At 35.3% G+C, this 12122-nt stretch overlaps 1 protein-coding gene across 1 annotated transcript in view; it reads left to right on the top strand.

The window, feature by feature from the left end:
* Positions 1-12122, top strand: part of LUZP2 (leucine zipper protein 2) — a 4367081-nt gene that overhangs the window by 3851627 nt on the left and 503332 nt on the right. Inside the window, exon 10 of the mRNA XM_044083339.1 lies at positions 5892-5996. Coding sequence (XP_043939274.1) covers positions 5892-5996 — 105 coding nt within the window. The remainder of the gene's footprint in view (positions 1-5891; positions 5997-12122) is intronic.

The following is a 12122-nucleotide window of genomic DNA, read 5'->3' as shown; positions in this document are numbered from 1 at the left end:
CCAGATATGCTAATGTTTAAAGAAGACTAGCAAGGTTAGCAGAGAGAAACGTGTTTACATAACAGACTTAAACTTAGGATAAAGTTTCTTCTTGGAATTAGCATATTTTTATTATTCAGATGTGTGCACAGTCTAGATCCATGGGCTTACCAACATTTTGAATCATTACTGTAAAGATAATTCTAGCAGAACATTTATAAAAGGTATTACCAAAAAGCAAAGCAGGGTTGGCCATAAGGCAAGGGAAAGTAACGCTGCCACAATTAATACATCAAATGTGCTATCTAGCCTCCTCATTCAGTTAGGGCAGATGTGAGACTTCTAACATGCCATATATTGCCACAGAATGGAGAGAACTTGGTGTACTAATACATTTGATAGCTGTTGAAGGCTTTAGTTTAAGGTGCTGTTTTTAATTTCCCTTGAAAGAAAATGCAGTAATCTGTTCCACCCAATATAATCACAGCCATGCCTCTTTAAAGGTAAATTAGTATACTGTATGAAGCATATTACCTCTGAAATTAACTAAAAAGATGCACTTGAATCTGGAAAAAAGTCTGAAAAAGATAAACAACTTGCAATAGTATTTGATAAATACAGAAACAAAATAAGACATACTTTGTGATACCAAAGTGAGATTAATGGACAGATATGAGGGCAAGTGTATATATTGTACATTATCTGTTGGCATTGTCATCTGAGAAAAACACAAGTATTACCATTGCACTAAAAGCTGAGCTTTCTCTACTTTCGGTATTATGTACTGAATCATCTAAGTATATTGAGAAAATGTATAGGCATCTGGGCTTTTGCCTCATGATTATTATTTTTTTAAATAAAGTAGATGAAGTGGCTTCACTGTGCAAACATTGACATGATAGCCCAGAAATGAATGGTCACTGCAAAAGGACATTAACTCAGTTACAGCAGGTTTAACAAATAAATCACTCACATCTTTCATGAGTAATTTCATTGGAAAGTGCTATTTTTAAAAAGTGACAAACTAGATATCTGACTATCTTTTTTACCTGGCTGATAAGCATCAAACGATAAGATTTCAGGTTTAGATCATCTTTACATTTCATTGTGTACATATCTCTTCAAATCTACTCCCTTATCACAATCTGTACATCAGCATACTATGCATATTTCATACAGCTTTAATGCTCACATTCATATTACCAGTTTAATGTCTGCTCAATGAACTGTCTGTCACACTACTCTCACAGAAGGCTATGGGGTTTGAGATGCCCAGCAGTCCTTTTTGTTGCTTGTTTGCTAGGCAGAGCATGAGAGAGAGAGAGAGAGAGAGAGATTAGGTCAGTCAGCTCCCTTTAGAAATATAGAGCCTTGAAATACCAAGCCCTAAAATGCAGAACAAAGTTATAGAAAACAAAGAACAGTGAATATTGAACACTTCTTTTCTACTTTAAAGTTGTTTTTGAAGGAAGGTATGCTCTCCGTATCGCCCGATGTTAGGGGGCAAGCCCCCCACCCATATCCCCTGAACTTATGTTTGCTAAGGCATAGATCAGTTTGATCCTTGTGGAAAAAGGTATATTCAGAGGAACTGGAATGTTGAACTTAATATAAGTAAGTCTGTATTTTCAATCATTTAGTCTTTGTATTCCAGGACTCGCACTGTATATCAGCATTTCAAACAGTTGACCAGTCTGACTTTGTTTCCACTGAAAATTATTTTCTTTAGTCTCTCGTCTTTGTAATAAAATCTGGCTCAACAATTTTATTTTTTTTTAATTACCACTTGGAGCAACAACACATCACTTTCTCTTTTTTTAAAGAAGAAAATAAGACCAGTTTAAAATTAATTTAATGTATTTTTAAAGTTTTACAACCCTGCAATAAAGGTGTTAGATAATAAGACCACATGTTCACTTTGCATTACCACGAGAGTTTTATTAACAATTTCAGAAAGCCACAGTTTACAAAAGAAAAAGTATCAATTTAATGTAAACAATGGCCTACAGGGTCTGCTACAAATGTACATTTTTAATAGTTCATTCTTAACTTTGTAGTATGTTTTCCCACTGGCCTGATCATCTTCAAGTGTTATGTCAAGTTTAAATTTAGATGAAATTGAAAAATTATCAGTTATCATCTGTGAAAGGTCATTTTTTTTTTCCTGTTTGTCTAAACCAAATGCTTTTCTTCATATCCATAGTGATACATTTATACCTAGAATGATGCAGCATTATAGATATTAGCAGATCAAATATAATTTTACAGAAGTGATATCAGCTAATGTTCACAAAGGCAATTATGAGTATTTATCAATAGACATCAGAAAATGAAAAAGAAAAAAAAAACAGTTGAAGAACTAAAATGAGGAAATAATTAATGCTGACTGACAGCACACTATTGGAGATATCACTCCTTCTTGCTCACAGCCAGCTTAATCTGGCAAGGTGAATGAGAGAGGAGTGGATAACAAAATCCTGACTCTCAGGATGCAGGTTTGCACATCCATGCCTAGACAACTGGTAATACAAATTTACTGCACTTTTCCTCCCAGAGTAATTCCCTTGAGGTTACTGATTCTGCACACTTTTGAATGAAAGCCAGTCACTAGTCAACCCTTGAGTGCAGCTTAAAGTAACCTTAATCTACTCCATTGCCTTAAACCTGTTTTATAAGAGCTCCATATGACATAGTTTCTGCAATACACCATAAAGATCCCTTACTAAAACAGACCATTGAAACTTCTACCACTAACTGATGGCTTTTTGAAATCAATAGAACACTAAGCATTGTCCGAACTTCAGAATGCCTTTTTGCTGTAACACTTTCAAACATAACAAGGCAGGACCAGTTCTGCTCTGTCAGGCCACAACAATTCTTTAAAGTTCTTTACTCCAACCAAGTTAGAACTAAACCTTGTAAATCTCCAAAAATTATGCCCTCAGTTGCCAACTGCAGCACCCTGACATATCTAACACTTTACTGAAAATAATCTAGCAAACTACTTGGTAGATACAAAAACTTGATGAGATATCGTTATACAAAATATTATGCAGATAAAACCTGGTGGACCACATCAAAACTGCCAACACCATTTTTCAGTCTCGTTCTTCCACTGAAGCCCTAAATCTGACCATTTATGATGAAGTGAGTTCATTGTACCTATGATCAGTTTAAGCTCTGCTTTGTGTCTGTGATTACTGTTTTCATAGGAAGTGTTTAATGTCAGGCACTGAATCACTTTCACTGATTCAGAAAATAGAGCTGACTAACAATTGCCACCTCACTACTATTATATATTTAGAGGAAATCATTAGTAAGTGCTGTAGTCTGTGAATATGTTTATATTGTGTTTTTCTTATACATGTTTGTATTCTGTGATCACATGCTTTTAAACATTACATGAAGGGAAGAGAATATGTGTTTTACTATAAAACTGATAAAGCCATTTTTGTGAAACCTGTCCTGATTGTGGTAGTGGTGGTGGTGGTAGTGGTCTTTTGGTGTTGTGGAGATAAGCTATAAATCTGTGATGTATTTTATCTCCTAACGCTGGTTTTATTTTTGGTTCTGGAGTTTGGTTATAACTGCACACATGAACTGCAGCTTTGTGGGATCATTTTGTTTTTCTCTGGAATTACTACTTTGGATATAACTAAGGGTATAGACTTCTTGCAGGCAAAATCAAGAGGAAATCTAGGATGGTGATCGGTATATATCATCTGTCCCCATAGCACTGGATTAGCAGATATGTATTGTCTGCAATTGGTTTAGGACTCTTGCACAGTTATACCACTTAAACACATAAGGAAGGTCTGCGTGGCATGTTTTATATATAACATTTAAAGACCTGTAGGATGAGAGTATTCAGGACAATTTTTTTTTTTTTTGGCAAACAAGTACTAATAGAGGGGAAGTTTGTTATTCTTGAGAGCAAGGGTAAGAAGCAGAAATATTCAGTAAATAAAAATAAAATCCAGCTGATGCATTTGGATGAATGGTTCAAAAGTATTATAACAAATGTGGTAAGGGAGAAATCCAGTGGTGTCATAAGAAGACAGTATTCCTGAATATGAGAGCATATAAGAAAGTTTTCACAGCAAAAATCAGTCAGGACAGAATAACAGGATGTAATATATATACAGTCCGGTGGTGCACAAATAGCAAAGAGAAGGGAATGGTAGCATTTGCTAAATGAGGGTGCCTTACAAAGATTATAAAGTATATGGTCTACTTTGCTGTGTTTAACTGCACTATAGACTTTTTGATAGAATATGTGTCAGAATTTAAATATGTCATAAATTCATTTGTATATATCAAACATTAACATACTGCAGAATTTAAATGTCATAAATTCATTTGTATACATCAATCATTAACATATACTGTCTGTATGTTAATTTTTGCAAACAATTTCAACAAAATATAATTAAAATATACAAAAGTGTATTTTAAACTCTGTTTTCTGGGCTTTAAACTGTCTTGCGCCCCTTGATTAGAGGGGCTATAATCTATATATTCCTGGCTTTTGTAAGTACTGCGCCACAGTGTAGGGAGGGTATTTTGAAGTAGTAAAAGTTCAGATTTGTTTTTGTTTTTGTTATGTTCCCTCTTGTAGTTCCAATATTCTGGATATTATAATTAGGGTCCTTATAAATTCAACAGGCACTCATATTAATTTATTCTGGAACACGGATCCACTTATACCACATATCTTTGCATTCTATTTTCTGAATTCCCTCTCTTTTTTATAACACATATCATTTTTGTAAAATTTCCAGCTTTTATTATGCTGTTGCGATGCTCACAAGTTTTGGTTTGAGAAGTAAAACATTCATCTAAATTATTTTATATTTCATTATCTTTAGCCCTGTCTAAGCTGACAGCTCAGCAAGAACCTATATTCATATCATAGTTTCCTGATATGACATTAAAAGAGTGCATTTATGTATTGTTTGTGAAAAGCAAGCAAGAATTAATGGAAAAATATGTATAATCTTAACAGATTTGTAAAGATTTCAGCAGATATTTTAATGTATTAGAGGCTGCTATTGTTTTACAAAGACTATTTGCATATCCAGAGGTACTCTTAAGGGTAAAAATGTCAAGACTGTGAAATGTTAAAGTCACTCATTGAGATGTAAAACATTATATAAGTGCATGTGTGTACATCTTTCACAAACAGCTTATTGCTTTATAAATCCTTTCTGCAAATAATAACATGAAAGAATTGTTCTGTTCCATGTCCTTTATAAGCATTATTAATGACATGTACAGTAGTTTAGGAAAACAAATTCAACTACTTTTATATGAAACGGTATATAAATGCCAAGTTTTAGTACACAAAATTTTTTGTTGATACATGACCTGCATTATGATATATGCAAAATGTATTGTTACTTTTGACATGTATTTAATACCAGGACATAAGTGATAAAGAAGACCCAGCTTAATATGACTTGCTGTTATTATGGACGGTAGTCTTAGTGCTTGCTGTAAACCTGATCAATTTAATTTTGCAGGTGTTTGTTTGTTTATGGTTTTACTCTTTCTAATAAAAAATACAAATGTGTTTTTGTATTACAATTTTTTAAAATGAGAGGTTGTTGTGAAGTGCATCACATGATAACTTTGCAAAAGCAGTTCTTTATTTTAATGTTTTTTTTTTTTTTTACTAGAAAGAAAAAAAAACTACATCTGTCACTTAAATATACCACAATTTCCTGTTACGCACAAAAGTAGAGAGTTTATTTTTTATATACATAATTCTATACTGCACTGTTTTAAATTATGCAAAACAATCAGTATACATATTTAATCTTAGGAAAATTAAGCCGGTTCTCATTATTCTCAATCCGTTGCACGGGTACATTTTTCCTTTTTTCACATTTTACTTTTGTTTTGTTTTGCAGAATAATTCCCAGTTCACGAAAACATCTTCTTCAAACAAAGAAGTTTTCTTCAACGAGTCTCTGAAGAAAAATAAGCAAGGCATCAAGGACTGCAGCTCTCAGAATGTAAGAATAACCCACATGGGGATTCATGTAGATTTTATCAGAGCTCTACAAGCTTTGAGACTTATCTTTCAACAAAGAACTGCATTTAATAAGCAAGGCACTACTTTACTGAAAGTGATTTAAAGACCATTTTTGTTTTTATTCAGGAGAGACAATGAAAATTGAAAACGAATTCCATAAAAGCCATGCATTACATGTAGTGGGTATTCAACAATGATTGACAAGCTCTAGTCAAAGAGTGGCACTTAAATGACTCATGTCTGTTGTACTACATAGAGAGCACATGCTTTAATACACATAGCCAGTTCTGTGGGATTTCCAGGTAGTACAGCTGTACAATAGAGTGCTATGCATTTTAAACTTTTGAGATACTAAAAAAAAGCTCCTATAGCAATTTACCGGTTTTACTCATTTAACCCTGAACAGCAGGAGGCCAGTTAATACATTTCCTTCCTTAGATCTTCTAAGCCAAGAAACCACTTGCATCCTGAGAGCTTTTCCCCAAATCCTCTACTGAAAACAAATGTTATTAGCTTTATAATATCTGATATGGTGTAAATTACAAAAAAAATGTAAATTATGATAACTATTTGGCAGACAGTGGGCTTCACAGTGATGTTAATATCAAAGGTCTGTCTATAGGTGTTTGATTTTGTACTGCTGATATTGCTATATGAAAGAAAAACTTCATGAAACGGTCTCAAAACCATCCATTATAAACAATACTCCTAGCTTTACAAGTAAAATAACTGCTGCAGAGGAAAGTAATAAAACATCAATAAAATTAAGAAATTGGAATTTTTTTCCCCAAAAGGAACTTATCTGCCCAGCAAAGGAAAGCACAAGCCAATCATCGATCCTTAAAAGCCTCAGAGGAGCGCACTCTTCAGTGACAGTAAAGCTCCAAAAGGCTTTGCATTCAGAAATGTCTTTTAGTAAGCTCAGCTTGAGCTCCTTGACAGTCTGGGTGCAAAGAAGGTACTCTGAAGCTTTGGAAGCTGGCCAGCTGTTCTAGCCTTAGCAGGATATAACATTGGCAGGATATAGCCCATATAACTAAGGGTATTGCAGCAGTGAACAGTATGATGAACATTAGTATTTTGTTTGCCAAAATATACTAGTATCATGGTCAAACAAAGGGCTGTATATCTGTAGGTATGGTCATCTGTTCAAGATTTTTCAAATGATTTATGTCAAGAGGGTATAGTGAGCATCTGTTTTGCAATTTTGTAGAGTCTAAGCAAATTATACATATAATAACTTTACAAAATTTAAAATCAATATTAATCTGCAAAAACATTTGTGTTAGGTGGCAAGTGCCAGTGACAACATTGCATGTCTTGATATTTTGCATAATATGGCATTATTTGTTCTCTTGAAGATTGCATAGCTTTTATGAAATTAATGTAGTTATCAAAATATAGGTAATAGTCACAACTGCTTCACCAAAAAAAAAGCATTTATATCTCTTCACATTATCTACCATGTGTTACTGTCATTTTTTTTTTGCTAAACACCACTGCTGGAATACACCACCCATAACATGATAGTTTTTCACACTATTTTTTATTATTAAAGTAAACATGGAATATGTTACTCTTTCATACTTTTGGTAAACACTTAAATCCAGCTCTGCATATCCCATGCTGACCATTTCATTGTATTGCTTAGAAGCCACCTTGATGCTTTAGTTTTATGAATGTACCTTTAGCAGGACTTCAGAAATTGCCCTTTGAAAACAGTGATGAGTATACTTGTTTCAGTTAAGTAAAGAAGAGTATACTCTTACAGGATATGCAGAAACTCTGCGTTCCTGCTGACTATACACTTGTAAGAACTAATGAGTTAAGAAACATTGCCATTTTTGTGTGTCTGGATCAAAGATGGTCATAAAATACTGAATGTAAAATCCAATTACATGTGTAAAACATAGTTGTACACACAAAGTACAATAAGTTTGAACCCAAGTGCTTCACAAATGTATGATAAGCAGTAAAACAAATCTGACATAAAGTATCCTCTTCGATTCAGAACCCCCTAATGTACTGAACCATTCTGTTCATAAGAGGATTGCACAGTATGAAGGCTTGCTATATCAATGACTCCTGTGCCACTACTGGTCTGTAAGGTGGACAGTGGTCCATCTGGTAAAGCTACATAGAAATGCAGTAGTCCTGGGTCATGGGTAACGCTATTCAGCCATGTGCTTTTCCCTAGAAATATTGCCAGCATCTAAATAGTGAGGTAGAATGATTCAAAGAATAGCTTACAATGCTGTTTGGTAAGTGAAGAGGAAAAAAAGTATATGCCTTACTTTGATGGGGTACAACTTAATGGAAGATTTAGAGCTGTTAGTACCACATTGAAAAAGTACTGTGAAGCTGTGCATGTGTATGCATCTTGCACGTGTTTGTGAGTCCATGTATCTGTGTGGGGCTACAGGGACATTATTGCATCTGTCTGGCTTTTCCTCTTTGTGATATGTATGGATGCATGTGTCAGTGTATATGAGTCAAACTTCTTCTTCTTCCAGCTTTTCCCAGTTAGGGGTCGCCACAGCGGATCATCTGTCCGCTTGTCATTGGCAGTAGGGTTTTACAGTGTCGAGTTGCCAGCCCGGCGCCCAACCTTCCACAAAAGGCACACACTCACGCATACACTCACACCTAGGGCCAATTTAGAGAGTGCAATCCAACTACTGCATGTCTTTGGGATACTGTGTATGTGTATATGCATATCTGAAGGTACCAACACAACTACATTGCACAGAATAATTGGAAAAACACTAGTGAAGTTACATCTGGCAGGGCAGTGCTCATCTGAGAGATACAATAATCTTCTAATAGGATTTTGCTTAGTGTGGTTTTATTGCCTCTGAATCACAGAGTACAGCAGTTGAGTTATTGGGTAATAGTGTGCTGCCCAGCTAGCACTGATGGTAATATTTTTTCTGACTCAAGGCCAGCATGTACATAGGTCTAAGAGTCTTAAAGAAGGAAATAAAGAGGGGAAAAAATCATTACTTGCAGCAGGACATATTATGCAAAAGATCACATTCTCTGCGATTATAAATGGTGAAATAAATAAAAGATATGAAGAGATGTAAAGTGGAGATTATAATTTAGCATTAGACAATCGTTATTCAACACTTTTGTCTAATACAGCATTTGACTTCATCAGAAAATCAGATTATAATTTCATCACTAACCATGTTTTTAAATAATTTTCTCAAAAATATGTAAATACTCAACACAAATCTGTGGCATGAATTAAACTCTCTGCATCAGATGGCAAAAACAAAATTACATTTAGAAACATATTGCCTGTACCTAAATAAGGAAGTTGATAGGGACAAAAACGTACTGTTTTGTATTCAAATAAATAAGCAATTTGGCAGGATGCCATTTAGTTAAATTGGTGTGTTTCATTCAATGACAGTGGAACAGTGCTGTGTAAATGCAGCTGATTTTGAATTTCATGATTCATTATATAGCATTTGTAGCATTCTAACTGATAAGTAAGTCAGCTTACATGCATATTGCCATGATTAGTTTTATTTTATTATTGCTTTCAAAATGAATTCTGGAAGTTTTTTTTTTCTTAAGTGGAGGAGGCAGTACTCAGAGGAGTAGATTGGTCTTAGTATAGCTTTCAGCATGAACATTAGAAATTAGGTAGTGGAAAAGACAGTAAAAGTACAAGACAAATGGTTAGCCCACCAGAGAAACATAAGGGCAAACTAAGAGGAAGAAAAAAACAACTCAAACAATACATGACGAGACATTGTGTATAGAACAGGGGCGGCTCGTGGCATTGGACTGCCGGACTGCAGCCCCCTCAGCTAAAAAGTAGTAAAGTGTTTTAAGTGCTTTAAAAAATGTAAAAAAAAAAAAAACCTTTTTTTTTGTACTTTAAATAAATTTCGAGTCCGCGACTCAGAAGTACGCGCATGCGCACTGCGCACTTTAACCGCCTTGGGCTGCGGCGGCTTTAAACAGCTTTTTTTTTGTTTGTTTTCATTGCAGCCCGGAGGAGTAATGAAGGCATCATTGTGATGCCCAGAAGTCTATGCAGTTCCAAACCGCATAGAATTGGAAGGGGCTCGGACTGCGACGTCCGCAGGCACGTCATGACGTGCTTGCTGGGCTAAATGCTGCTGCTTGGTTGTCGCTCTCTTCCCGGGCTTTATGTGCTGGGAAAAGAGCGAGAATCAATCAGTCAGTTGTGGGCTTGTGGAATGTGGATTGAATCGGACAGTCAAACTCTTTGATCAGTTATTTTTTTGAGGTAAGCAGTTTGTGAAGAAATCTATAGCTTCCTGTAGCACAGCATACATCATAAGCCTTGGTGGAAGCAATAGACTAAAGGTTAGTTAAAGAAAAATCTATAGCTTCCTGTAGCATTGCATATGTCATAATTCTTGAATCCTTGCTGAAAGAAACAGCCTGAAGATTATTGGATTCGAAACTCTAAATTTAACTTTATTGAAGTTGTACTTGGGAACATTTGCATGTATATATTTTCCTTGCTGCAGGTGTCTGCAGAGTATCCCTACTCTTAAAAAAATATTTGTTTAAGATGATAGCGAATCTTCCTGAGTTTCCACTAGAAAACTTTTTGTTTTAAGGTATAGACTACAAATGGGAGCACTAGCAGCAGATGAGCTCTAACCAGACATTCATTGGAATTTAGCTTGTAACTGGACCTCAGATATTTTAGTCCCTCAGCACAAACTGTCAAACTCAATACATTTCCCTGTCTAGACTTTTTCAGGTATACCAAATAACTGAACTTTTTCATTTGACTTGACCTTAGAAATTCACTGTTTTACATTCAGGCAATGCAGTTCTGCTCTCTGCTCTGCTTTGTGATACTTAGTTTTATAGCTCAGAGAGTTTAAGTGTGCTTACATACTATACCATGATTGTATGTTTAATACAACTAAGAACAATGACATTCATTAGCAAATAAGGATGTTGTATATGAGACTGGAGAGATATAAATTCAAAGTACTAGGATTTGATGAATTTCTAATTCAGGAACTTTTTGTCAACGAGAGCATCTTGTTTTTTTTTTTTTTTTTTGTGTTGCCTTTAAGTTAAATGATGTTATAAATATGCTATTAGATCTTATATTTTGCTTTGCATTTTGGTTGCTGAAAAGCGCACATTTATTACCTGTGGGAACTTCGGAAGAATTCTTAAGTGTTTAAAGTATATTAATTTATGACAATCTGTTTAAATTTTGTATATTTATTGATTATTTGTGTACCTCTCTGCTATGTTCTTTATCTAATGCTGGAATTTTTTCTCTATTCCCAAGCTCTTTGCTGAGCTTTCTGTTTTAGAATTCAGTTCCCACACTGTATGCTTCATTTTGGAGGGCATCCTAGATGTGATCTTGCTATTTTGTAAATTCCTGAGCTAAAACTGCATTCCCAGCTGCATATCTGTACAGCTGTGGAAGACCTTTCAAATTTATTTCTTATATTTAGGGGTGGTCAAGCATAATATTTATTTCCAGCTAGCAAATCCTCATGTCTGAATCAACTTCCTGCTACACATGTTAAACAGAGACTTTTCTAGTACCTGCTGTTATGAAATGCTCAGAACAGCTTGCCTAATTTCTTAACAATAATGCTAAATAGGTTCATAGGTTAGTACTGAGCTATCTGCCCGAAGGCATATATTAGCCCAGCCACGTTGTACGGTATTCACCGCCCCTTTAGTAGTTCCCTAGACCCTTGTACTAGCAGCTAGTACCCTTGGCCCCTATCTAGTAGTGCTGTTGGTGTGATCCCCGGTGAGAACTTTCTGTTACCCATCCACTCATCAAGGTTCCTCTTGAAGAGTGATAGTGAGGGGCTCTGTCTTATGTAGATCGGGACCCTGTTCCATAGTAAGGGAAGTTTCTGCGAAGGGAATCTATCCCTCCAGCATGTTCTATTCATTGTTGTGTTGAGGTTTATATCCCTAGAGCGTGTAGCTCGAGTAGATTTGGTTTTGCTAAGATGGAGCATGTTCAACAATTCTGGGTTGGACATGGCTCTGTACGTTAGACAGAGATTGCCTCTGAGAAAGCGGTATGCAACAGAGAACAGTCTTAGCTTTTTCAATCGTGCTGCAT

This window comes from Protopterus annectens, chromosome 9.part0, assembly GCF_019279795.1.
Source record: "Protopterus annectens isolate FY-2018-M chromosome 9.part0, PAN1.0, whole genome shotgun sequence".
Classification (NCBI taxonomy): Eukaryota; Metazoa; Chordata; order Ceratodontiformes; family Protopteridae; genus Protopterus; species Protopterus annectens.
The sequence above is the reverse complement of the archived record's forward strand: the minus strand, read 5'-3'. Positions and strand labels throughout refer to the sequence as shown.